At 42.3% G+C, this 23,769-nt stretch overlaps 2 protein-coding genes across 3 annotated transcripts; one reads left to right on the forward strand and one right to left on the reverse strand.

Moving 5' to 3' along the window:
• Positions 1-7,216: 7,216 nt before the first annotated feature.
• si:ch211-153b23.4 (Grp1_Fun34_YaaH and SUA5 domain-containing protein) lies at positions 7,217-16,438 on the reverse strand. Its single transcript, XM_010868643.4, has 12 exons — positions 16,378-16,438; positions 15,770-15,883; positions 15,449-15,657; positions 14,113-15,136; positions 13,057-13,312; positions 12,721-12,917; positions 11,566-11,665; positions 10,169-10,317; positions 9,752-9,864; positions 9,097-9,186; positions 8,537-8,659; positions 7,217-7,986 (listed from the first exon to the last, which is right to left on the reverse strand). The coding sequence occupies exons 1-12, from the start codon at positions 16,436-16,438 to the stop codon at positions 7,813-7,815; spliced, it is 2,610 nt and encodes an 869-aa protein (XP_010866945.1). The 3' UTR covers positions 7,217-7,812.
• An 857-nt stretch (positions 16,439-17,295) lies between these two features.
• si:ch211-153b23.5 (glutamine amidotransferase-like class 1 domain-containing protein 3A, mitochondrial) lies at positions 17,296-23,466 on the forward strand. 2 transcript variants are annotated; one of them, XM_034291666.1, is made up of 5 exons: positions 17,296-17,403; positions 20,492-20,604; positions 22,068-22,239; positions 22,512-22,713; positions 23,020-23,466. In XM_034291666.1, exons 2-5 carry the CDS (start codon positions 20,497-20,499, stop codon positions 23,210-23,212), a joined length of 675 nt encoding a protein of 224 aa, XP_034147557.1. In that variant the 5' UTR covers positions 17,296-17,403; positions 20,492-20,496; the 3' UTR covers positions 23,213-23,466. The 2 variants fall into 2 exon arrangements, with proteins under 2 accessions (XP_034147557.1, XP_034147556.1); XM_034291665.1 differs by lacking the exon at positions 17,296-17,403 and adding an exon at positions 18,996-19,105.
• The last annotated feature ends 303 nt before the right edge of the window (positions 23,467-23,769 follow it).

The raw sequence follows: 23,769 nt of genomic DNA on the forward strand, positions 1-23,769 counted from the left end.
TACTGTTTATTTAAAAGTTTTGATTGTTTAAATTGTACTCTGTAAACAATGTTCACAGATGTTTCCCATGCCATTAAATCCCTATGAATTAAAATTGAAGTGAGAGAAAGAAAGATATGGTTGGTATATTATTTCCATCAGCCAGTGGGTAGGATGACACTGAGTGTTCTGAATGTGGCGTGGTTACAGCATGATTGACAAGTAATGTTCTGAATTTGTGTGACTCAAGTCTGGTTGACAAAGTGTTCTGAATGTGGTGTAACTCCAGAGTAACTGTTTCTACAAAGAATGAAACATCAGGAAAACACTGGAAGATGTAAAGCATTTGCGATTTATCAAGTAAAACTCTTCAGTCATTTATATAGCAATTGATAACTTCAGGTCTTTAATTAAATATTCAGGAATGTGACAAATACAGAGTAAAAGTACTGAGACTAACACAAAGTAATGCATTTGATGCCACTCCTTCCCAAAATATTTTTTCTTGTGCTCAAGATACATAAAAGGAAAGAAATACGAAATGAACAGGTTATGACAAGAGGAGCATTTATCTTTTTTGGCTTCAGTAATGTAAATGCTTTGTAGGCATGAATGTTACCAATGTTGCCAAAGCACCAAAGTCCATGACATCAATGATGTCTCACACCAAAATACATTATATCAGTGATGTCTCGCACCAAAATACATTATATCAGTGATGTCTCGCACCAAAGCAGATGACATCAATGATGTCTCACACCAAAATACATGACATTAATGATGTCTCGCACCAAAGTACATGACATTAATGTCTCACACCAAAGTACATGACATTAATGTCTCGCACCAATGTACATGGCATCAGTGATGTCTTCTCTGTTTGTTCCAATTGCCAGTTCATCTTGTGTGTTTCCCAAGTCATCCGCTTATTTGGTTTCCGGTGCCCGTTTCCAGTATTCCTGTGTACCAAACCCCTGCCTGTCGATCAAACCAACTTTCCTGCTCATCATCATGTCTGCATAGAGGCCGCTGAGAGAGCCCTAGCTGATTGGTTAGTGGCTTGGTTCCTTCATTTATCTTGGGAAAGTCTCAAGGAAGTTACGCTACCAGTCATAACTGATTATATAACAGTTTGGAAGGTGTAGCAACACATGGAACAATATGAGTCATTATGATCTGTTGGGAGGTAATGCATTCTTTTATTGTTGTTTGCTGCTATTGTTGCTTTTGCATCCTTGCACAACCACCCCCATAATTTGCCTTTTTTTTGTAGTGCCTAAAATAAATACCTAAAATCTGATTTCAGGACTTCCTACTGTTACAGCCTAGTATTGTTTGAGCCTATAATTACCACAACACTGAGTTTTGAAGAAGTTCTGGGAAAGTTGGCCTACCTCTCATTTCCTGATTTTGTTTTAACCAGTTTTGCTAATTCAAGACATCCTGATGTGACTAAGTAATTAAGTAATTGGCATGGTTCAGTAATGCTTTATCACACCTGTCTTCTAGCTTCCTCCATTCTGAGCATCAATGAACAGGGTTTATATTTGTTTGCTGGAACGGTAAGCAGCACATGGAAAAGGACTGATACTTTTAAGTAAGTAACAGCGTTCCATAAAGACTAACACACAAAGACGCACAACATGGTGTAAGAAGCATAAAACTTGGACCCCTGAACAGTGGAAAATGTAATATGGTCTGATGAGTCATCTTTCACCCTATTTCCGACATCCAGTAATGGTATGAGCAGTCATCTGTTTAACATGGTAGGGATCTGTAATGGTATGGGCAGTCATCTGTTTAACATGGTGGAGGACCTGTAATGGTATTGGCAGTCATCTGTTAAACATGGTGGGGGATCTGTAATGTTATGGGCAGTCATCTGTTTAACATGGTAGGGATCTGTAATGGTATGGGCAGTCATCTGTTAAACATGGTGGAGGACCTGTAATGGTATGGGCAGTCATCTGTTAAACATGGTGGGGGATCTGTAATGGTATGGGCAGTCATCTGTTAAACATGATGGAGGATCTGTAATGGTATGGGCAGTCATCTGTTAAACGTGGTGGATGGTCTGTAATGGTATGCGCAGTCATCTGCAGGCTATGACAAGAGAAGAGAAGAGTTTTTATTTTGAGTCCCAATATCCATCTGTAGATGTTCTAGAGATCGTAATGCTGTAAACAAACTTTCAACAAACTCTTTCTAAGGTTAGGATTGGGTTTAGAATAAGGTTTAGGGTTAGGGTAGTAGATAGTTAGGTAAAATGTTACTGGTAGTAGATCATCTGTAGAGCTTTTGGGACTCCCAAAATAAAGCGTTACAAGAAGCCTTTTGTGCGCCGTCGGGATGCGCTGCTGCCATCAGTCTCCTGCCGGTGGTTAGTACACTGGCGCCGTGGAGCACCGGAGAGGGAGAGGGCTCGTTGTGCCACCTGGAGCAGATGTCACACCTTTGTTATCTGTTTTTTGTGTTTTTGTGCATGAATAGGTTGTTGTCAGTGTGGCCAAAGCAACTGTCTCTCAAAACTATTCACGCCTTACAACATGAGTTGTTGCCCCTGATCCACACAAAAAAGTGCATTAAATCAAAGTGAAAAGTGAAAATGACTTACAAAGATTAAACAGAAAGATTGGAACTGGAGTTTTCTAAGGGTTTCGGAAAGTTAACTGACCTCTTACCTCGTTCCATCTCATTTCAACTCAGTGTGGGTGTAGAACGGGATGGAAGTCACGTAAGGCAACTGAGATTAAGAAGAACAAGATAAGAGGTTTAAGAAGCGCTTTGATGATTGTCTAAAAGAAACCAAGGCTTGTGTCATGTTGAAACTAATTAAGCTATGTTTTCTCCCATATGGAAAATAAATATATTTTTTCAATGCAAAATGTATGTAGAATGTATGATGAATATATGTCGAATACATTTAAGTTTCAGGTATCAAAAAGTATTTCACCTTTTATTCTGAAATGTATTTAAAAATGTATAAATACATTTAACTTTATTCAAAAAACATTTCAGCTTTTATTATGAAATGTATTTGAAAATGTATAAATACATTTCAGTTTTGTCCAAATATATTTCACTGTCAACAATGCTCTCATTACAATTGTAATGTATTATAAAAAATACATTACAAAATGTATTTTGAAGCCCATATTAAAAGATGAAATGTATTTACAGACATATTGATTATATCACATTTAGGTGTTGAAACGCATTTTATAATTGTGTACATTACCAAAATACATTTAATCTTTGTCACAAATATAGTCTAATGTACTAAGGTAAACATGGTAATACCACTACTTGCCTCTGCCCTTGACTGAATCCGGTTTGGAGTAGTGGTTAGCGTCCCTGACTGCAGACCATACGGTCGTAAGTTTGAAACACACCATCTACCTCACGTCAAATGTACTTTATGTTCAATGTACCTCATATCAAATATACCTTTTATCAAATGTACTTCATATTCAATTAATTTTGGTGCCCCCCTCCCCTAGCAGTCTCGGGCTCCCTAGCAGTCAGGGACCTTCTAGCGGTCGGGGACCTTCTAGCTTTTGGGGTACTTCATATCCAATTCATCTCATATCAAATGTACTATCCAATGTACCTCATATCAAATGTACCTCATATCCAATGGTCATCATATCCAATGTACCTCATATCGAAAGTACCTCATATCCAATGTACCTCATCAAAAGTACTATCCAATGTACCTCACATCAAATGTACCTCATATCCAATGTACCTCATATCAAATGTACCTCATATCCAATGTACCTCATATCCAATGCACCTCAAATCCAATTTACCTCATATCAAATGTACCTCATATCAAATGTACCTCATACCCAATGATCATCATATCCAATGTACCTCATATCGAATGTACCACATATCCAATGCACCACATATCCAATGTACCTCATATCCAACATCAAATGCACTTCATATCCAATGTACCTCATATCCAATGTACCTCATATCCAATGTACCACATATCCAATGTACCTCATATCCAATGTACCACATATCCAATGTACCTCATATCCAATGTACCTCATATCCAACATCAAATGCACCTCATATCCAATGTACCTCATATCCAATGCACCTCATTTCAAATGTACCTCATATCAAATGTACCTTATGTTCAATATACCTCATATCAAATATACCTCTTATAAAATGTACTTCATATTCAATTCATTTTGGTGCCCCCCTCCCCTAGCGGTCTGGGGCTCCCTAGCAGTCAAGGACCTTCTAGCGGTTGGGGACCTTCTAGTGATCACCTAGAACCGGCCCTGATTACAATGTATGTCATTAGACAAGGCATGACAGCAAATCAATGCTTTGGTTTTCCTTTTATATTCTCATGGTACCAATCCATTATTTTTCCTTCTATCTTCTCAGGGAACCAATCCCTTTTTATTTCTTTTAAGTCATAGTACCATTTTCTTTGTGATTACATTTTCTTTAGGTATTTAATGTGTGTTGTTAAACTCAACGAAGGTATAAATCTAGATTATTTGACCAAATATGTTTTGCTCTTTACATGTTTGATAATGATTTTGATTGTTTTTTTATTGAATGTCAGGAGATCCAACTTCCCTCTCTAGGCCCAGTTTGCTTGTTACATTGATAACATTTGAAGTCATTTATGAACTTTGGTCCTTTGGGTTTTTCTTTGGGTCCCACTTTCTGGTAGCAGTGAGGAAATAGTTCATGTTGGTATTAACAATTAACTCTCCTCCAGAACTGTCAGTTCTCCCCCAAGATGAACCTTGTTGTCTACATTTTTCCTGGTGTGATTAAAGGGGCATGAAGCCAATCTGACCCTGTCTACATGCCACAATATTAACTTATTTTCCCATTATAAAGTGCCAGGCATTCTTTCTGTATCATTAAACACGTTGGACTACGTCACAATATATTCCCCTGCTGCCAGATATCCTTCTCCACAGTACGCTCTTAGTTGGAGAAGACCACTGATGTGGGTAGGAAACAGCAGTCAGGAAATCCCCATGAAGGCCTTTGATCAGGTTAATGGACAACTACACAGTCATGGTAAACTTCACAAATGATTTGAAAGGGAACAGCATTTACCGGTAAAGTGTTAGTTCCTTATTGATAACAATCTTGCCAGGTGCAGGCCATTCTCCCGCCCAGATCAGCCTTCCTGTCGTCACTGTTCAGGTATGAGGGAAATAGTGAGAAACCTGTTTTGGGGTGGAAAATGGAAATTATTTGAAGGCGTTGAAATAAGACAATGGATTCCTTTGTGAGGGCTTGTCATGATGGCTGTCATTCCAGTTGAGAAATAAATTACTCTTATTTTTCCAACCTGCATTAAAATTAAAATTACAAAATAATACAGTATCAAAAGGATATCATTTTCAATTGTTGTTTTCAGGTCCTGGCTATACCCCTAGCTGTCTCTGCACTGGGCTGGGGGCCATAGTCAGGACCTGGCACAGTTGTTTTTTGTTCTCCCCAATTGGAGGCAGCTATAAATCATTGCCTCCAATTGGGGATCCTATTTAGTTCAGCCTTTTGCCACACTCTGTGTGGATTTTTGTTTGTGTTTTGCCAAGTGCATGTTATCACTGTTGTTGGTTTGTTTTTTGTTTCTTTTGAGCTGTATTAGAAGTATGGATATCAACCACCACTCTGTACCTGTGTCCTGCCTCTCAAACCTTGCTAGTTGTATTATTACATTTGTACAGTTTTTTTAAATGAGCAAAAACTTATGAGTATACAGTAGGTGAGAACGGGGTGATTTGAGCTTGTGTGGAAGTTGAGCCACCCCTTGTTTCTAGGCCAGCATAGACAAAATTGGTCATGTGACCAATGACCAAGAGTCAAGATGTGTCTGAAAAAAATTGAAAAAATCTGTGTTAGTGCTTTAGGAAATGACATAATGCTATACTGTTAGCATGACTTTAGCTCTAAACGTCTGGATGATACAAGTTTGTTAAAATAGTAGGGATGGGGTAATTTGAGCTAAAGGGTTTGAGTAAGTTGAGCCAGGGACCTCCCTGTACCATCAAACCCTGCCATGAGTCCTGGTTGCTCATCAGCAGTTCCAGACCCAGAGGAGCCACCTGCTACTCTGCCTGAACCATTAAACAGAATCATGAATCCTGAAAACTCGTCCATAAGTGATGCTACTGGTTCTCCTGCCCATTTGGGGGGTGTCCCCAGGAGACATACGTCCCTCCCCTAAACCACAGCAACTAAACATAGACTGAAAAGGAAGAAAGTAAAAACTCAAATCTTGACCAACACACCAGAAAAGCTGGAGCTGGAAAGGCACACAACGACAGAGAAAAGAAAAGGGAGCAGGAAAAGGCCCTGAAAGCTGTTTATTTTAGATCTAAAGTGATTATTCCCAGGGATGCACCACATCATGAAATATATGTACATATTTTAGTTGGAGACATTACTGTCATGCCTTCACTTTTCTATTCCACCCACTTTTCCTTTTGTTGCCCCTGTTCCAACTTTTTTCAAATGTGTCGCTGGCATCACATTCAAAGTGGCCATATATATTTCAGTTTCAACATTTGGTATGTTGTCTTTGTACTATTTCCTACTGAATATGGGATTTAAATGATTTGCACATCATTGCATTTTGTTTTTATTTCCATTTTAAATAGCTATTTTGGAAATGATGGTGTAGAATGAATGGCTTTAGGTCAGTGTTTCCCAATCCTGGTCCTCGGGACCCAAAGGGGTGCATGTTTTGGTTTTTGCCCAAGCACTCACACACCTGATTGAAATTAAAGACGTGATGATAGTTTGATTACATCAATCAAATGTGGTAGGGCAACATTTGAATCAGGTGGGGGAGTGCTAAGGCAAAAACAAAAACGGGCACCCCCCTTTGGGTCCCCAGGACCAGGATTGGGAAACAGTGCTTTATGTAGATCCATAGAGATGATTATGGGATCTTTATGTAAGCTAATGTATTTATGTAGACACGTAGAGATTAATATGGGATCTTTATGTAGGCTAATGTATTTATGTAGACCCGTAGAGATGAATATGGGATCTTTATGTAGGCTAATGTCTTTATGTAGATCCATAGAGATGAATATGGGATCTTTATGTAGGCTAATGATTTATGTAGATCCATAGAGATGAATATGGGATCTTTATATAGGTTAATGTCTTTATGTAGAGCCATAGAGATGAATATTGGACATATATGTTGATGCATGGATACATGGTTTGTTTATTAACAATAATCATAGCTAATTAATACTAAAACAATAATAAAATAATTACTCTTTCATGCTGAAGTCCCATATGAACTACAAAGCACAACTCTATAACATGTCACCAGTGATGGCAGATGGAGTATCACATTAAGTTATGTATATTATTACTATTATTAAAAACAATTGAGAAAGTTTTTTTGCCTAATAAACATTTAACTGCATGTAAATACACTTTTAATATATACACTCTTGACATGTTGTGCTTATTCAGGACACAACGTAAATTTTTTCACCCAGAAAATATGAATCTTAAACTAATAGCTTCATTATACCAAACAAATTTTGTAGTATTTACATAATAGTAATACATAGTATTTACAAAGTAATAGTACAGTGTATTTATGAAGCAATAGTAGTATAGTGTATTTATGAAGGAATAGTAGTATAGTATATTTATGAAGGACATTGAGGCTTCTGTTCTGAGGATGCAGCTAAAGACTGTAACTAGGGGAGACAGGATGGAGACGGTGTGTTCAGGAGTCTGTGTGTTCAGGAGTCTGTGGATGGTGTGTTCAGGAATCTGTGGGGTGTTTAGGAGTCTGTGGTGTGTTCAGGAATCTGTGGACGGTGTGTTCTCATCTTCTTGTGCTGTGATTGTCTGGTTCTCTGTGATGTTGGAGTCAAAGTTAAGATGAAGATCAGACTCTGTCTGGTCTGCTTCAAACCCTGGGTTCATTTGGCCATGAAAATGCCTCTTCTGGACTTCTGTGAAAATCTGTAGAACCTGGGAGAGACACACATTCCACATTACCAGACATTCAACAGATTAACACTCAGACAACAGTGACATTAACATCAACCCCCTAACCTTACTCTTACCATGACCTCATCATTGACCCCTAACCTTGACCCCCTAACCTTACCCCTACCCTGACCTCAACCTTGACCCATTACCCTGACTCCCAAAACTTACCATGACCTCAACCTTGACCCCAACCCTGACCCCTAACCTCATCCTTACCCTGACCTCAACCTTGACCCCCTAACCTTACCCTTAGCTTGACATTAACCTTGGCCCCCACACTGACTGACTTACCCATTATCCTAACCCTTCAACCTGAGCTTAACAAGTAAGCATGAGCTCAACAGTGATCTCTGTCACGATAACCTGCCCCGAACACTGATCCCCAACCAACCCCTTAACCTTAACCCCGTCCTCAACCTTGACCCTTACCCTCAACCCCCTTACTGTGATCTCAACTTTGACGTTGACCCCTTAACCCTAAACATGACCTCAACCCTGACCCCTACCAGTGAACCCTAACATTGGTTACCTGAGACTTGGGGATAACGCCCACTCTGAAGAATCCAATATGGCCGCTGTCTATTTTGGTGCAATCCACCACGGTGGAGGCGATGTTCTCAGGGGACGGCCCGTCACACAGCACACCATCCACCTAGAAGGTAGAATGAGGATTGGTAGGATTCTTTCATAATAGTTGTAATTTTAACCAATTTCAGTTTTGCCTGAACTGAACATTAATGTGTGTCTGCCTCTACTGTCTCCTCACCTGTATCTATCTCACCTTGTCTCCTCACCTGTATCTACCTCACCTGTATCTACCTCACCTTGTTTCCTCACCTGTATCTAACTCACCTTGTCTCCTAACCTGTATCTACTTCACCTTGTCTCCTAGCCTGTCTTCCTCACATTGTCTCCTAGCCTGTCTACTTCACCTTGTCTCCTAGCCTGTCTTCCTCACATTGTCTCCTAGCCTGTCTACTTCATCTTGTCTCCTAATCTGTCTACCTCACCTTGCCTCCTTGCATTGTCTACCTCACCGTGCCTTGTAGTGAGCCTAACTCACCTTGTCTCCTAGCCTGTCTCCCTTACCTTGTCTCCTAGCTTAGCATACACCTGGTTGTGGTGTGTTGTATCTGCTTCTCCTGTGGGATTGGCTGACGTCACAGCAATGGGACCCACCTACAGGACAGACATAACAAAAAATACAAAAAAGTGCCAAATATATCATGTATATATAATGTATTTATTTTAGACAACTGGCCCAATACCATTTAGATATATCTACTGTAGACAACAGGCCCAGTACCATTTAGATATATCTACTGTATACAACAGGCCCAATACCATTTAGATATATCTACTGTATTCAACAGGCCCAATACCATTTAAATATATCTACTGTAGACAACAGGCCCAATACCATTTAAATATATCTACTGTAGACAACAGGCCCAATACCATTTAAATATATCTACTGTACACAACAGGTCCAATACCCAGTGCCGGCTCTAGCCATTTGGGGGCCCTAAGCAACATTTTATTTGGGGCCCCCTCTCTTCTATTGGTAGGGGGCTCCCTAGCAGTCTGAGGCGCCCTAGTGGTCGGGGGCCCTAAGCGACTGCTTATGTTGATTATGCCTAGAGCCGTCCCTGCCAATACCATTTAAATATATCTACTGTAGACAACAGGCCCAGTACAATTTAGATACTGTATGTCTACTGGGGTCAGGGGTCAGCGTTCATACCATGTTCATGAGGTGTGTGGCGACAGCACAGTCAGGGTTCCTGATGGCGATGCTTTGAGTGGTTCCTATGTGTTTAGATGATTCCCCCAAACCAAACATCTCCATCCATGGCCCTGATGGAGTGACACAGGAGATATTCAGCACATATACAACACACCACACACATGCATTACCAACATACACCCCCACTAAAACATGCTGTACACACACATGCATTACAAACATACACCCCCACTAAAACATGCTGTACACACACATGCATTACAAACATACACCCCCACTAAAACATGCTGTACACACACATGCATTACAAACATACACCCCCACTAAAACATGCTGTACACACACATGCATTACAAACATACACCCCCACTAAAACATGCTGTACACACACACGTGCTAGAATGGGACACACACCCCGGGCGATGACCATGCTGATGGAGGACGGCCAGGCAGCGCTCATGAAGTCCCAGAGCAGCGGAGACAGCAGGGATCTGACCGGTTCCAACTGGTTTATACTGGACACCCACAGAGACATTGGCCTGTCCTGGGCCTGCTGCTTACACCTGCAGAAGACACACAGGGGGTTAGACAGGCAGACAAGTACACACATAGACAGGTTCACACAGACAGACAGGTATGTAAGTACACAGGCAGACAGGTAGATATGTACACATGAAGTCAGACAGACAGACGGACAGAAAGACAGGCAGGGATTTTTACAGGTAGATAGACATGAGCACAGACAGACTGGTACATATGTACACATAAAGGCAGACAGACAGACAGACAGGTATTCTGACAGGTAAATTAGTAGTAGCACAGGGGTTAGACAGGTTGACAGACTGGTAGATATGTACACATAAAGGCAGACAGACAGACAGACAGGTATTCTGACAGGTACATTGGTAGTCACACAGGGGATTAGACAGATTTGAAGTTTGAAGACTGGTAGGTAGAAAGGTGGTTAGACAGGCAGACAGGTAGATATGTATATATAACGGCAGGCAGACAGGTATTCTTACAGGTAGATAAACATCTATGCAGACAAGTAAGACAGGTACATTGATAGTCATACAGGGGGTGAGACTGTGTGATACAGGGGGTGAGACTGGGTGATACAGGGGGTGAGACTGGTTGATACAGGGGGTGAGACTGGTTGATACATGGGGTGAGACTGGGTGATACAGGGGGTGAGACTGGGTGATACAGGGGGTGAGACTGGGTGATACAGGGGGTGAGACTGGTTGATACAGGGGGTGAGACTGGTTGATACAGGGGGTGAGACTGGGTGATACAGGGGGTGAGACTGGGTGATACAGGGGGTGAGACTGGGTGATACAGGGGGTGAGACTGGGTAGACTGGTATGTAGAACGGCGGTGAGACAGGCAGTTAGAGGTTAGTGGGGACAGGGAAGATCAGGCTGGATCTTGTTTGCATAACGATGAGCCTCCTTTAAGGACTCAGAGTTATGGACAGGCTGTGCGTGGCTTAACCAGCCCTACAATACCATCTTTCCTTGGTAATAAAAATGCAGACATTGGTCAACAACTCAAACAATGACAGCATTATGCACCAGGGAGCTGTTTCTCGGGTAGAACAGTTCAGCCACTACAGATTGAAGGAAAATTGGCTGTAGCACAGAGAACATTTTGAGTGCTGTAATTTTGCATAAATATGGAAGGGTAACACATTTATAAATGTATTAAAGAATTAATGTTATTTTTTGTAACTTTAACTTCAACCTTTATCTAACCAGGTAAGAGACAAAGTTTTCAACGGTTGGCAGACAGGTAGTTTGGTGACAGCTCACCTGTAGGCCTTTTCCACAGCCTCTGGTCTGTTACAAGCTGCTACTAACACATATACAGTGTCTGTGGGAATCCCACAGATCCCTCCGCTCTTCATGATCTCTGGAGACAAAACGTTAGAGTTACGGTTGGGGTTATATACCTAGGGTTATGGAAAAACACTTAGGGATGTGGTTGGGGTTAGGGTTATGGAAAAACACTTAGGGATGTGGTTGGGGTTGGGGTTATGGAAAAACACTTAGGGATGTGGTTGGGGTTGGGGTTATGGAAAAACACTTAGGGATGGGGTTGGGGTTATGGAAAAACACTTAGGGATGTGGTTGGGGTTATGGAAAAACACTTAGGGATGGGGTTGGGGTTATGGAAAAACACTTAGGGATGTGGTTGGGGTTGGGGTTATGGAAAAACACTTAGGGATGGGGTTAGGGTTATGGAAAAACACTTAGGGATGGGGTTGGGGTTAGGGTTATGGAAAAACACTTAGGGATGGGGTTGGGGTTAGGGTTATGGAAAAACACTTAGGGATGGGGTTGGGGTTATGGAAAAACACTTAGGGATGGGGTTGGGTTTAGGGATATATACATAGGGTTGGGATAAACACTTTGGGTTGGGTTAAACACTTAGGACTTGGTTAAACACATGAAGTATAACCCAAAATTGTCAGTTTGCATTGCATCTCCTACCTTCAATAGAGAACTGGCTGTAAACACTAGTGTACTATAGTGAATAGGGTCCTAGGTCATGTGAACACTAGTGTACTATAGTGAATAGGGTCCTAGGTCATGTGAACACTAGTGTACTATAGTGAATAGGGTCCTAGGTCATGTTAACACTAGTGTACTATAGTGAATAGGGTGCTAGGTCATGTTAACACTAGTGTACTATAGAGAATAGGGTGCTAGGTCATGTGAACACTAGTGTACTATAGAGAATAGGGTGCTAGGTCATGTTAACACTAGTGTACTATAGTGAATAGGGTGCTAGGTCATGTTAATACTAGTGTACTATAGAGAATAGGGTGCTAGGTCATGTTAACACTAGTGTACTATAGTGAATAGGGTCCTAGGTCATGTGAACACTAGTGTACTATTGTGAATAGGGTGCTAGGTCATGTTAACACTAGTAAACTATAGAGAATACAGTGATTGTTGTCTCACCTGCTATCTGGTGAACAGCAGTTGCCTTGCGTGCTGGGACGTGTGGACAAATGCTTTTCCCTCCTCCCGTCCCACTCAACCTAACTAACGGCTGACCCTGGGGCAGACAGGGGGTCAGGAAGGTCATGTTAAACAGTCCAGACAGGAAGCAGTAGAACGACACCAAGCCAAACACGATGGACACGCCTATGTCATACCTGTAGGATAATATGTGGTCAGGAAACAATCGACACACCAACTTCATAACCGTATCATAGTATCAGGTAAAAGTTGAGATCTGGAGATCCAACTGGGCAGTTAATTAATCCAGATCAGATGGTAAATAATCCCTTTTACCCATAAGGCAGAGCTCCTACGGCATCCAGCAGGAAGGAAATGATGATGAGTTGAAACGTTGCGGCGTAGACCAGCCAGGTTACATTCAGGAGCAGCGCTCCAAACGTCACCAGAGTGTTGAACAACAGGAAGCTGATGATCCCAACGGCCAGGTTGAAGCTACGGACATCTCCATAGAGTCCTCCATAGCGGGTCAGTCCCCACACAGACCACAAGACACCATACAGGAGAAATGCTGTGCTCTCCAGGGTTTTACCTATAGCACCACATATGCACCCATACAAAACTGAGTTTAATATACACAATAAATACACAATATTTTACTGTACAACCCCGTTTCCAAAAATGTTTGGGACGCTGCGTAAAATGCAAATAAAAACAGAATGCAATGATGTGCAAATCATTTAAACTCTATATTCAATAGAAAATAGTACAAAGACAACATCAAATGTTGGAAATGGGGATGTAATACATTGCATTGAAATCTTTGCCTTCAAATTGGATTTCAAGAATTGGAGATAAAAGTGAAGGAATTGAAAAATTTTGATTCTCTGTCTATTTACTATGTTTATTTACTGTTTATTTATGTGCCTATGTATTTAATATAATTTGAATATTGTCTCTGTTTAAGTGTGTTAGAGAAATGTTATGCATCAGTTGTTTAAACAGACACTGCCAGGTGGCACCAAGGAAGGCATGGATTGGAATGGGTCAGGGGTCGGGGGTCGTTAGAGTCCCCATTCATCCTAAAACATCCCCCATGTCCTCATTTTGGTTATAACACAGAGTTTGTCTAAGAATGTCACTTCTTGATTTATCCTATTCTTCTCTGCATGCCTCCTCATTTGGCAACATCAAATCTCCAGAATACTGGTATCTTTCATACATGTTATACAATTGTATGCTCCCTTATTAAAATGAAATGTTACTCTAATTCATTAACTAATTGGAATAATCCTGAAACCTGGTCAGAATCCAGTTCCAGCTAAAGTGAACATAATAATAACATCCATGCTGTAACAGGTATTGAGATGTAACACGGTCTCTGAGTCTCACCACGGGAGAAGGCCACGGAGCCGACCAGGAGTTGCAGGACACCACCCGCCACCACCGCCCACGGCAACACCATCATGCCCAGTGGGGCACGGCTCCCCCCGGACACTGTGATGGAGAAGGCTGCGAGGACGGAGCAGGCGTGGCCCAACACCTCCGCGTCCGCGTATCTGGAGTAACCTAGGTACGGCGTGTGGCTGGTTTGGCTGTGGGGGCGAAGCGACAGGCTGCTGATATGCCCCACCAGGGCTTTGAACACGCCCTCCCCGGTAGGGATCCTATTGGCTGAGACATTGTTGTAGGACGTGACCAGTAGCATGACAGCTGAAAGAACGTAAAGGGCCCCCTGGACGCCCTGTGCTCCTGCCTGGAAGGAGAGGGAGGGTTGGGCTGCCAGGGCGATGGTGTACGCTACATAGAACAGCTGGTAAAGACCCTCTGACAGACCCTTCTGACAGCTGAACAGGGCCAGGATGAAGAACAGAACTGAGAAGACTACAGGGAAGGGGACCGGGGATGAGGGGAATATGGAGAAGGCCACCAGGAGGGCCGTGTAGCCCTCTGCAAAGCGCAGGATGGAGGTTAAGCCGTAGAAGGTGGCGGCCAGGGGGTCCATGTATCTGAAGGACAGGATACACACCCCGACCTGGAAGACACCTGCCGTCCACAGCCAGGGGACATGACCCACTGAGAGCTGAGGGACCACCCCCAGCAGGGGGCAGGCTAACACACTCGCGGACAGGAGGTTCATCACCAGACCAACAGGCACCACGTCGTTACGCTCCTCTTGACCTCTGAGCCCTAACCCTTGACCCAATGCCCTCTTCCTTAGCTCTGTCCCAGGCGCCTCCACCCTGCCCTGGGTGATGTATGAGAGCAGACGCCCGCAGCCAAAGTACACCCCCACCAAGGTGACCAGCAGATAGCACGCGGCCGTGCCTGACTGGCCAAACCCCGCGGAGCTAAGGCCGGCAATCTGGTGCCCACAGGCCAGACTGATGGAGAGGCAGATGATGAAGAGGACCACCTAGAACATAGCAACACAATACATCACAATAATACAGTAATACTATAACACAATACATCACAATAATATAACAATACTATAACACAATACATCACAATAATGAAACAATACTATAACACAATACATCACAATAATGTAACAATACTATAACACAATACAGCACAACAATATAACAATACTATAATTCAACAGTACTATAATACAAAAATATTATAATGTAGTTGTAGCAGGAATTACTTGAAGACTAGGATTTGACAATCTGCTCACAATTCAGATAGATGGATTAATATATATACAGATAGGTAGAACCACCTCTCTCTGGAGAATGGACACTGTAGCGAGGATGAGGAGGGCCAGGGCGAAGGCTGCCAGGCCAGGCACCAGGGAAGACTTCAGCTCTGAGGCCCCCACCACCCCCTCCCCAATCAACAAGTGGACCAGGCCAGAGCCACACCACAGCGCCGACACGCTCAGACACACACTGGAGAACAACGAGGACTGGGCCAGGCTGCGACGCACTCCTTCATGGAGGGAGGGAGAGTATTAAACACACGGATTCATGCCATGGTGGATGTTTTAGTAGTTACATACTAGGCTATCACTGACAAATCTTTGTGGAAAATGAAAGGCTACCAGAGTAGGCCAAGAGAGCAGCGATGATGAGCAGCAGAACTCCCAGAGCAGTATGGGGGATGAAGTATTTGTCAGGGGAGCTGCCATAGTTATTAACCAGCAACAAAAGAGAACCTGCAACAGATCAATGGATCAGAACACAGTAGGCTTCAGAACTGACTAAAGTTTGCCATGAACATATAAACACCCACTTTTGGCAGAGTGTCTGTACTGAATCTTTACTGAAACACCTGTCCACTCAAATTTCTCACATGAAACCTATTCGGAAATAACCTCAAGCAATCAATTGATAGCCTAAATGAATGTATATTATCAACCTTCAAACACATTTGTTTGTGAACACAATAATTTCTAAACAATCCAAGTAAAAAGGAAGAGAAAATAAATCAAACGCCCCAATTCTTTCTGTATCGCATGCGTTTTATTGACTATCATCAAATTGTCCGCAACAGCAAACGACCATATGATAAACTTCCAATAGTGAAATAAACTCAAGAATATTGTACATTTAGCTTACAATGTAGTACAATCGCAATACTGTTCTTTAATTGCCAGACGGGTTTAATTAATTAAAATACATTATATGATCAGAAGTAATCTCGACATACCCCCGGAGATCCCGAGGATGCCTACGGAGAAATGCAGCGACTCTGTCTCGAGCTCAGCCATCGTCAGATAAACTGATGTTCGCGTGGTGGAGAGAGCGTTTATAGACGATCCGATGTCTGACGTCATTTTCTATTAGTGGTAGGACGGCGGAGGAGAGCAGCGAAGTTACAAAATCAGAAACAACCGGACAAGTCATTCAGTAAAATAAGCCGGATGTGTTTTTCTCTTAACTATTTACTCTAGACAACTAATATACAAATTCAAAATGTTATAGTTTAGGCTTGGTTTGAATACATGCATACTATGTCTCATCAGAAAATGTGTTATGTTGATTTTTCACAATATTTTCACCAAACACTGTTAAGTTTATAAACTGCAATAAAAAGTCGAGAATCCCCTTGAAGTGTTTTCAGCTTAGTAAGTGCCTCAGTCTCAGACTCTCATGAATATAAAATAGGATTGTTTTTGCCACTTAATAAATATATTTCAGAGGGAACGTGCAGAAACTGCTGATTATTTCCTAATCAGTATCAGTAGATGATCAGGTGTGAATCAGGGGGATCAGTATATGGTTGGATGTAACTCAATGGGATCAGTAGATGATTACGTGTAAATCAGAGGGATCAGTACATGATTAGGTGTAGATCAGGGGGATCAGTACATTATTAGGTGTAGATCAGGCAGTTGGCTGCAGTTCTTTTAATTATTTTGAATACAGACAATGACACCATACACCCCTCCAGTCTGAGAGATTCAACTGTGACTAGGCAGTTTCCTCAAAGTAAACCGAGTAACAGGAAGGCAGCTATTTGCATGAGCCCATTTTCCATTGTCGAGCCAGGCCACGCCTACACAGGAGAGGCTGGACAGCCTGTGGGAGGGGCCTGGACAGAAGAGTATAAAGAAAGCATGTAGGTTTTACTACTTCAGCAGTCAGAGACTACCTTACCAGCAGACTACAAAGCATCTACTAACAGGCTACTACTGTACTAGTACATATCTACTACAACTCTATTATTTATAAGGTGAGAATATTACTTGATTTTTAACTATGTACATTAACATGGTGAGAATATTACTTGATTTATAACTATGTACATTAACAAGGTGAGAATATTACTTGATTTATGTTAACAAGGTGAGCTACTGTACCACTATTCTGCCTCCATGTAACTAAACAGTCTAGGTTCATGTTGTTTAGACAGTTGGTGACGTCAGGTGAATGTTGTGGTTTTAGATGCGAAATTGAGGAAAGTGATTAGTTGGGTGGTTAGTTAGGTGGTTGGTTAAGTAGGTAGTTAGGCGATTAGTTACATGGTTAGTTAAGTAGGTTGTTAGGTGGTTAGTTAAAAGCATCTAGTTAGGTGGGTAGTTTGGTCATAGACTACAACCGTCTCCAGCTACCTGTCTGTCTCCAGCTACCTGTCTGTCTCCAGCTACCTGTCTGTCTCTAGCTACCGGCGCAGGTGTTGTTGACTAAAGACAAAGGGATTGAGGGGATGTGTTATCTGTGCTGTAACCTAGATACAGTCCCCAGACATTATTTCACCAGTCATTTAAATGTTTAAAAGCTGGAGGTGTTATTTTCACCACACCTGTCTCAACCTCACCCCACCAAACCTGTCCCAAATGTCAACCTACTGTATTCCCTCCATAGTGTTCTACTTCTGGCAAGACCTCTATGGAGAGGGTAACGCATTTCATATGTACAAACAGGTCTATCTACAGTATCTGTCTGTGAATCTACCTGTCTGCTGCATCTAACCAGACACAGTACTCTGAGGGATATTGTTTAGAAGATGAGTTGGCTTGTGAAGCACTTTGGTCAGAAACAACAGGCGCTCTGTTCTGGAACCACTTTGTGGTTTAGGGTGTGTTGGTGTTTCATTATTAACTCCAGAATGTGTTTCAGGAGCCATCATGAAACGTGTAGCTGTAGTTCTGTCAGGGTGTGGGGTCTAGGATGTGGTGTATAATGTGTTGGTGTTTCATTATTAACTCCAGAATCAGGGGGATCAGTCCATGATTAGGTGTAGATCAGGGGATTTAGTACATGATTAGGTGTAGATCAGGGGGATCAGTACATTATTAGGTGTAGATCAGGGGGATCAGTACATTATTAGCTGTAGATCAGGGGGATCAGTACATTATTAGGTGTAGATCAGGGGGATCAGTACATTATTAGCTGTAGATCAGGGGGATCAGTACATTATTAGCTGTAGATCAGGGGGATCAGTACATTATTAGGTGTGAATCAGGGGGATCAGTACATTATTAGGTGTAGATAAGGGGGATCAGTACATTATTAGGTGTAGATCAGGGGGATCAGTACATTATTAGGTGTAGATCAGGGGGATCAGTACATTATTAGGTGTAGATCAGGCAGTTGGCTGCAGTTCTTTTAATTATTTTGAATACAGACAATGACACCATACACCCCTCCAGTCTGAGAGATTCAACTGTGACTAGGCAGTTTCCTCAAAGCAAACCGAGTAACAGGAAGGCAGCTATTTGCATGAGCTCATTTTCCATTGTCGAGCCAGGCCACGCCTACACAGGAGAGGCTGGACAGCCTGTGGGAGGGGCCTGGACAGAAGAGTATAAAGAAAGCATGTAGGTTTTACTACTTCAGCAGTCAGAGACTACCTTACCAGCAGACTACAAAGCATCTACTAACAGGCTACTACTGTACTAGTACATATCTACTACAACTCTATTATTTATAAGGTGAGAATATTACTTGATTTATAACTATGTACATTAACAAGGTGAGAATATTACTTGATTTATAACTATGTACATTAACAAGGTGAGAATATTACTTGATTTATGTTAACAAGGTGAGCTACTGTACCACTATTCTGCCTCCATGTAACTAAACAGTCTAGGTTCATGTTGTTTAGAGAGTTGGTGACGTCAGGTGAATGTTGTGGTTTTAGAAATTGAGGAAAGTGAAGTTATTTAGGTGATTATTTAGGTGGTCAGGTAGGTAGGTAGTTAGATGGTTTGTTACATAGTTAGTTTATTAAGTAGGTAGTTAGGTGGTTAGTTAGGTGGTCAGTCAAGTAGGTAGTTGGATGGTTAGTTACATGGTTAGTTAAGTAGGTCGTTAGGTGGTTAGTTAAAAGCATGTAGTTAGGTGGGTAGTTTGGTCATAGACTACAACCGTCTTCAGCTTCGTTTCTGTTTCCAGCTACCTGTCTGTCTCCAGCTATCTGTCTGTCTCCAGCTACCTGTCTGTCTCTAGCTACCTGTCTGTCTCCAGCTACCTGTCTGTCTCTAGCTACCTGTCTGTCTCCAGCTACCTGTCTGTCTCCAGCTACCTGTCTGTCTCTAGCTACCTGTCTGTCTCCAGCGTTGTGTTTCATTATTAACTCCAGAATGTGTTTTAGGAGCCATGGTGAAACGTGTAGCTGTAGTTCTGTCAGGGTGTGGGTCTACGATATGGTTTATAGTGTGTTGGTGTTTCATTATTAACTCCAGAATGTGTTTCAGGAGCCATGGTGAAACGTGTAGCTGTAGTTCTGTCAGGGTGTGGGTCTACGATATGGTTTATAGTGTGTTGGTGTTTCATTATTAACTCCAGAATGTGTTTCAGGAGCCATGGTGAAACGTGTAGCTGTAGTTCTGTCAGGGTGTGGGTCTACGATATGGTTTATAGTGTGTTGGTGTTTCATTATTAACTCCAGAATGTGTTTCAGGAGCCATGGTGAAACGTGTAGCTGTAGTTCTGTCAGGGTGTGGGTCTACGATATGGTTTATAGTGTGTTGGTGTTTCATTATTAACTCCAGAATGTGTTTCAGGAGCCATGGTGAAACGTGTAGCTGTAATTCTGTCAGGGTGTGGGTCTACGATATGGTTTATAGTGTGTTGGTGTTTCATTATTAACTCCAGAATGTGTTTCAGGAGCCATGGTGAAACGTGTAGCTGTAGTTCTGTCAGGGTGTGGGTCTACGATATGGTTTATAGTGTGTTGGTGTTTCATTATTAACTCCAGAATGTGTTTCAGGAGCCATGGTGAAACGTGTAGCTGTAGTTCTGTCAGGGTGTGGGTCTACGATATGGTTTATAGTGTGTTGGTGTTTCATTATTAACTCCAGAATGTGTTTCAGGAGCCATGGTGAAACGTGTAGCTGTAGTTCTGTCAGGGTGTGGGGTCTACGACGGGACTGAGGTCCACGAGGCATCAGCTGTGCTGGTCCACCTCAGCAGGGCTGGAGCTGAGGTAAGAACCATTGAAATGCAGGTGTTTCATACCAACCTTCTGACTGCCCCCACCCCCCAGGCCCAGATTCAATCTAATACATTAATGGAACCCCCCCCCAGGCCCAGATTCAATCTAATACATTAATGGAACCCCCCCCCAGGCCCAGATTTAATCTAATACATTAATGACTGCCCCCCATCTCCAGATATAATCTAATACATTAATGACTGCCCCCCCAGGCCTAGATGTAATCTAGTACAGTATTGACTGCCCCCCCAGTTCCAGATATAATCTAGTACAGTATTGACTGCCCCCCCAGGCCTAGATGTAATCTAGTACAGTATTGACTGCCCCCCCAGTTCCAGATATAATCTAGTACAGTATTGACTGCCCCCCCATCTCCAGATGTAATCTAGTACAGTATTGACTGCCCCCCATCTCCAGATGTAATCTAGTACAGTAATGACTGCCCCCCCAGTTCCTGATATAATCTAGTACAGTATTGACTGCCCCCCATCTCCAGATGTAATCTAGTACAGTATTGACTGCCCCCCCATCTCCAGATGTAATCTAGTACAGTATTGACTGCCCCCCATCTCCAGATGTAATCTAGTACAGTATTGACTGCCCCCCCAGTTCCTGATATAATCTAGTACAGTATTGACTGCCCCCCCATCTCCAGATGTAATCTAGTACAGTATTGACTGCCCCCCATCTCCAGATGTAATCTAGTACAGTAATGACTGCCCCCCATCTCCAGATGTAATCTAGTACAGTAATGACTGCCCCCCCAGTTCCTGATATAATCTAGTACAGTATTGACTGCCCCCCATCTCCAGATGTAATCTAGTACAGTATTGACTGCCCCCCCATCTCCAGATGTAATCTAGTACAGTATTGACTGCCCCCCATCTCCAGATGTAATCTAGTACAGTATTGACTGCCCCCCATCTCCAGATGTAATCTAGTACAGTATTGACTGCCCCCCCATCTCCAGATGTAATCTAGTACAGTATTGACTGCCCCCCCATCTCCAGATGTAATCTAGTACAGTATTGACTGCCCCCCATCTCCAGATGTAATCTAGTACAGTATTGACTGCCCCCCCATCTCCAGATGTAATCTAGTACAGTATTGACTGCCCCCCCATCTCCAGATGTAATCTAGTACAGTATTGACTGCCCCCCCATCTCCAGATGTAATCTAGTACAGTATTGACTGCCCCCCCATCTCCAGATGTAATCTAGTACAGTAATGACTGCCCCCCCAGTTCCTGATGTAATCTAGTACAGTATTGACTGCCCCCCATCTCCAGATGTAATCTAGTACAGTATTGACTGCCCCACCCAGTTCCAGATATAATCTAGTGCATTAATGACTGCCCCCCAGGTCTAGATGCAATCTAGTATAGTGATGACGCCCCCCCCCCCAGGCCCAGATATAATCAAGTACAGTAATGATGACCTTCCATCCTCCCCCAGGTCAAGATGTTTGCCCCTAACGTGGACCAGATGCATGTAGTGAACCACTGTGAAGGGAAACCCACAGCAGAGAAACGCAACGTGCTACAGGAGAGTGCTCGTATCGCCCGTGGAGACGTGTCTGACCTCATCAAGCTGGACGTCACTGCCTTCAACGCTCTGGTCATCCCAGGTGAGAATTAAGAGAGCACTGCAGCCTTTTCTTTCCTTTCCAAAAAAGTTTATTAGGAAGGTTATGAGTGAGGAACAGAAGGGTTAAAAATTAAGAGACCACTGAAAATTGAACGCTTCCGTTCCTCACTCAAAACTTTTTTGGAATGGAAAGAAAAAAGTGCAGTGGACTCCATCATAATATCACTCCACTATCACTCCATCGTAATATACCTCTCACTATCACTCCATCATTATCTACCTTCATGGTCATATATGTATTTCCTCCTCCAGGTGGTTTTGGTGTGGCTAAGAACCTGTCTGACTGGGCAGTGAAGGGGAAGGACTTCCAGGTGATGCCACAGGTGGAGAAGGTTATTAAGGGGTTCCATGCAGCAGGTAAACCCCTGGCCTTGTGCTGTATCTCCCCAGTACTGGCGGCCAGAGCTCTGCCGGGTTGTGAGATCACCGTCGGACACGACGTAGAGTGTAAAAGGTGGGTTTCTGTGCTGGACTCCTACCCTAAAATGTTTAAATACATCTGAAATATATTTTAAAAAATCTAAATTACATAATGTTTTTGCACATATTTATAATTTATTTCAAATACATTCACACATGTATGTCACAGATTAAAATCTCAGTATGCAAATCACTTTTTTTCTTTCACATGTTTAATAAGAGACATGATTTTAAAGTATGCGTTTTCTGTTTGGGTTAAGTTAGGTATTGGTCAGTAGGAAGCGAGTGCTTGATAACAAAGCCATATTCCTGACACTGCAATTCCCCCTCCCACCACTAGTTGGCCACATGCCCAGACTGCCACCGCCTTGAAGGAGCTGGGCTGTAAACATGTGAACAAGGGTGTAGGGGAGGTCCACATCGATGTGAAGAACAAGCTGGTCACCACCTCCGCCTTCATGTGCAATGCTTCGGTGCACGAGGTGTTTGATGGGTTGGGTGTCATGGTTACAGAGCTTCTCAAAATGGCCTAGGACACATCTGGGAATGGGTTAGTGTGTTGGTTCCCAGGCGGCCCCCTATTCTCTGGAGGGGTTCTGGCTCCTGGTCAAAAGGAGGGCACTACCAAGGGAATTGGGTGCTATTTGGACAACATATTGTAATCTTGTTTGTTGTTGTTAATATTTGTTGTTAACCTCATGACGATTGTGATTTGATTTTGTTTTATTACATGTTATGTGCTTTGTGATTGCTGTTGATCTTAAACAAATAAAGACTAAATAATACATTTATGGAATTAATTACAAATCATTGTATTTATTTTTCAGCCGACCACCTAGTTTTATGTTAATGTATGCATATAAGCACTTTCTTTCACCATGAATTTGTTTAGTATACATAATTTCATTAAACATACTGTACTTCACCACATACTATATTTAACAATATATTCATATAACATTCATATATATATATATATATATATATATTTCACTATTCATATATTGATCTATAAGTAATTATTCTTATCCTCTGGAACTAATGGGTGAACCAAAATCATCTGGCACTCCTAATCAGAACTTGAGGTAGC

Source organism: Esox lucius, chromosome 4 (genome assembly GCF_011004845.1).
Source record: "Esox lucius isolate fEsoLuc1 chromosome 4, fEsoLuc1.pri, whole genome shotgun sequence".
Lineage (NCBI taxonomy): Eukaryota > Metazoa > Chordata > Actinopteri > Esociformes > Esocidae > Esox > Esox lucius.

Coding starts and splice junctions, on each gene's coding strand:
- si:ch211-153b23.5 (XM_034291666.1), top strand. CDS start 20,497: ATGGTGAAACGTGTAGCTGTAGTTCTGTCAGGGTGTGGGGTCTACGAC. Junction 22,240..22,511: donor CAACGCTCTGGTCATCCCAG/GTGAGAATTAAG, acceptor TTCCTCCTCCAG/GTGGTTTTGGTGTGGCTAAG. Junction 22,714..23,019: donor CACGACGTAGAGTGTAAAAG/GTGGGTTTCTGT, acceptor TCCCACCACTAG/TTGGCCACATGCCCAGACTG.
- si:ch211-153b23.4 (XM_010868643.4), bottom strand. CDS start 16,438: ATGGCTGAGCTCGAGACAGAGTCGCTGCATTTCTCCGTAGGCATCCTC. Junction 9,865..10,168: donor CAGCATGGTCATCGCCCGGG/GTGTGTGTCCCA, acceptor TCACTCCATCAG/GGCCATGGATGGAGATGTTT. Junction 8,660..9,096: donor ATGCTAAGCTAGGAGACAAG/GTAAGGGAGACA, acceptor TCTACCTTCTAG/GTGGATGGTGTGCTGTGTGA.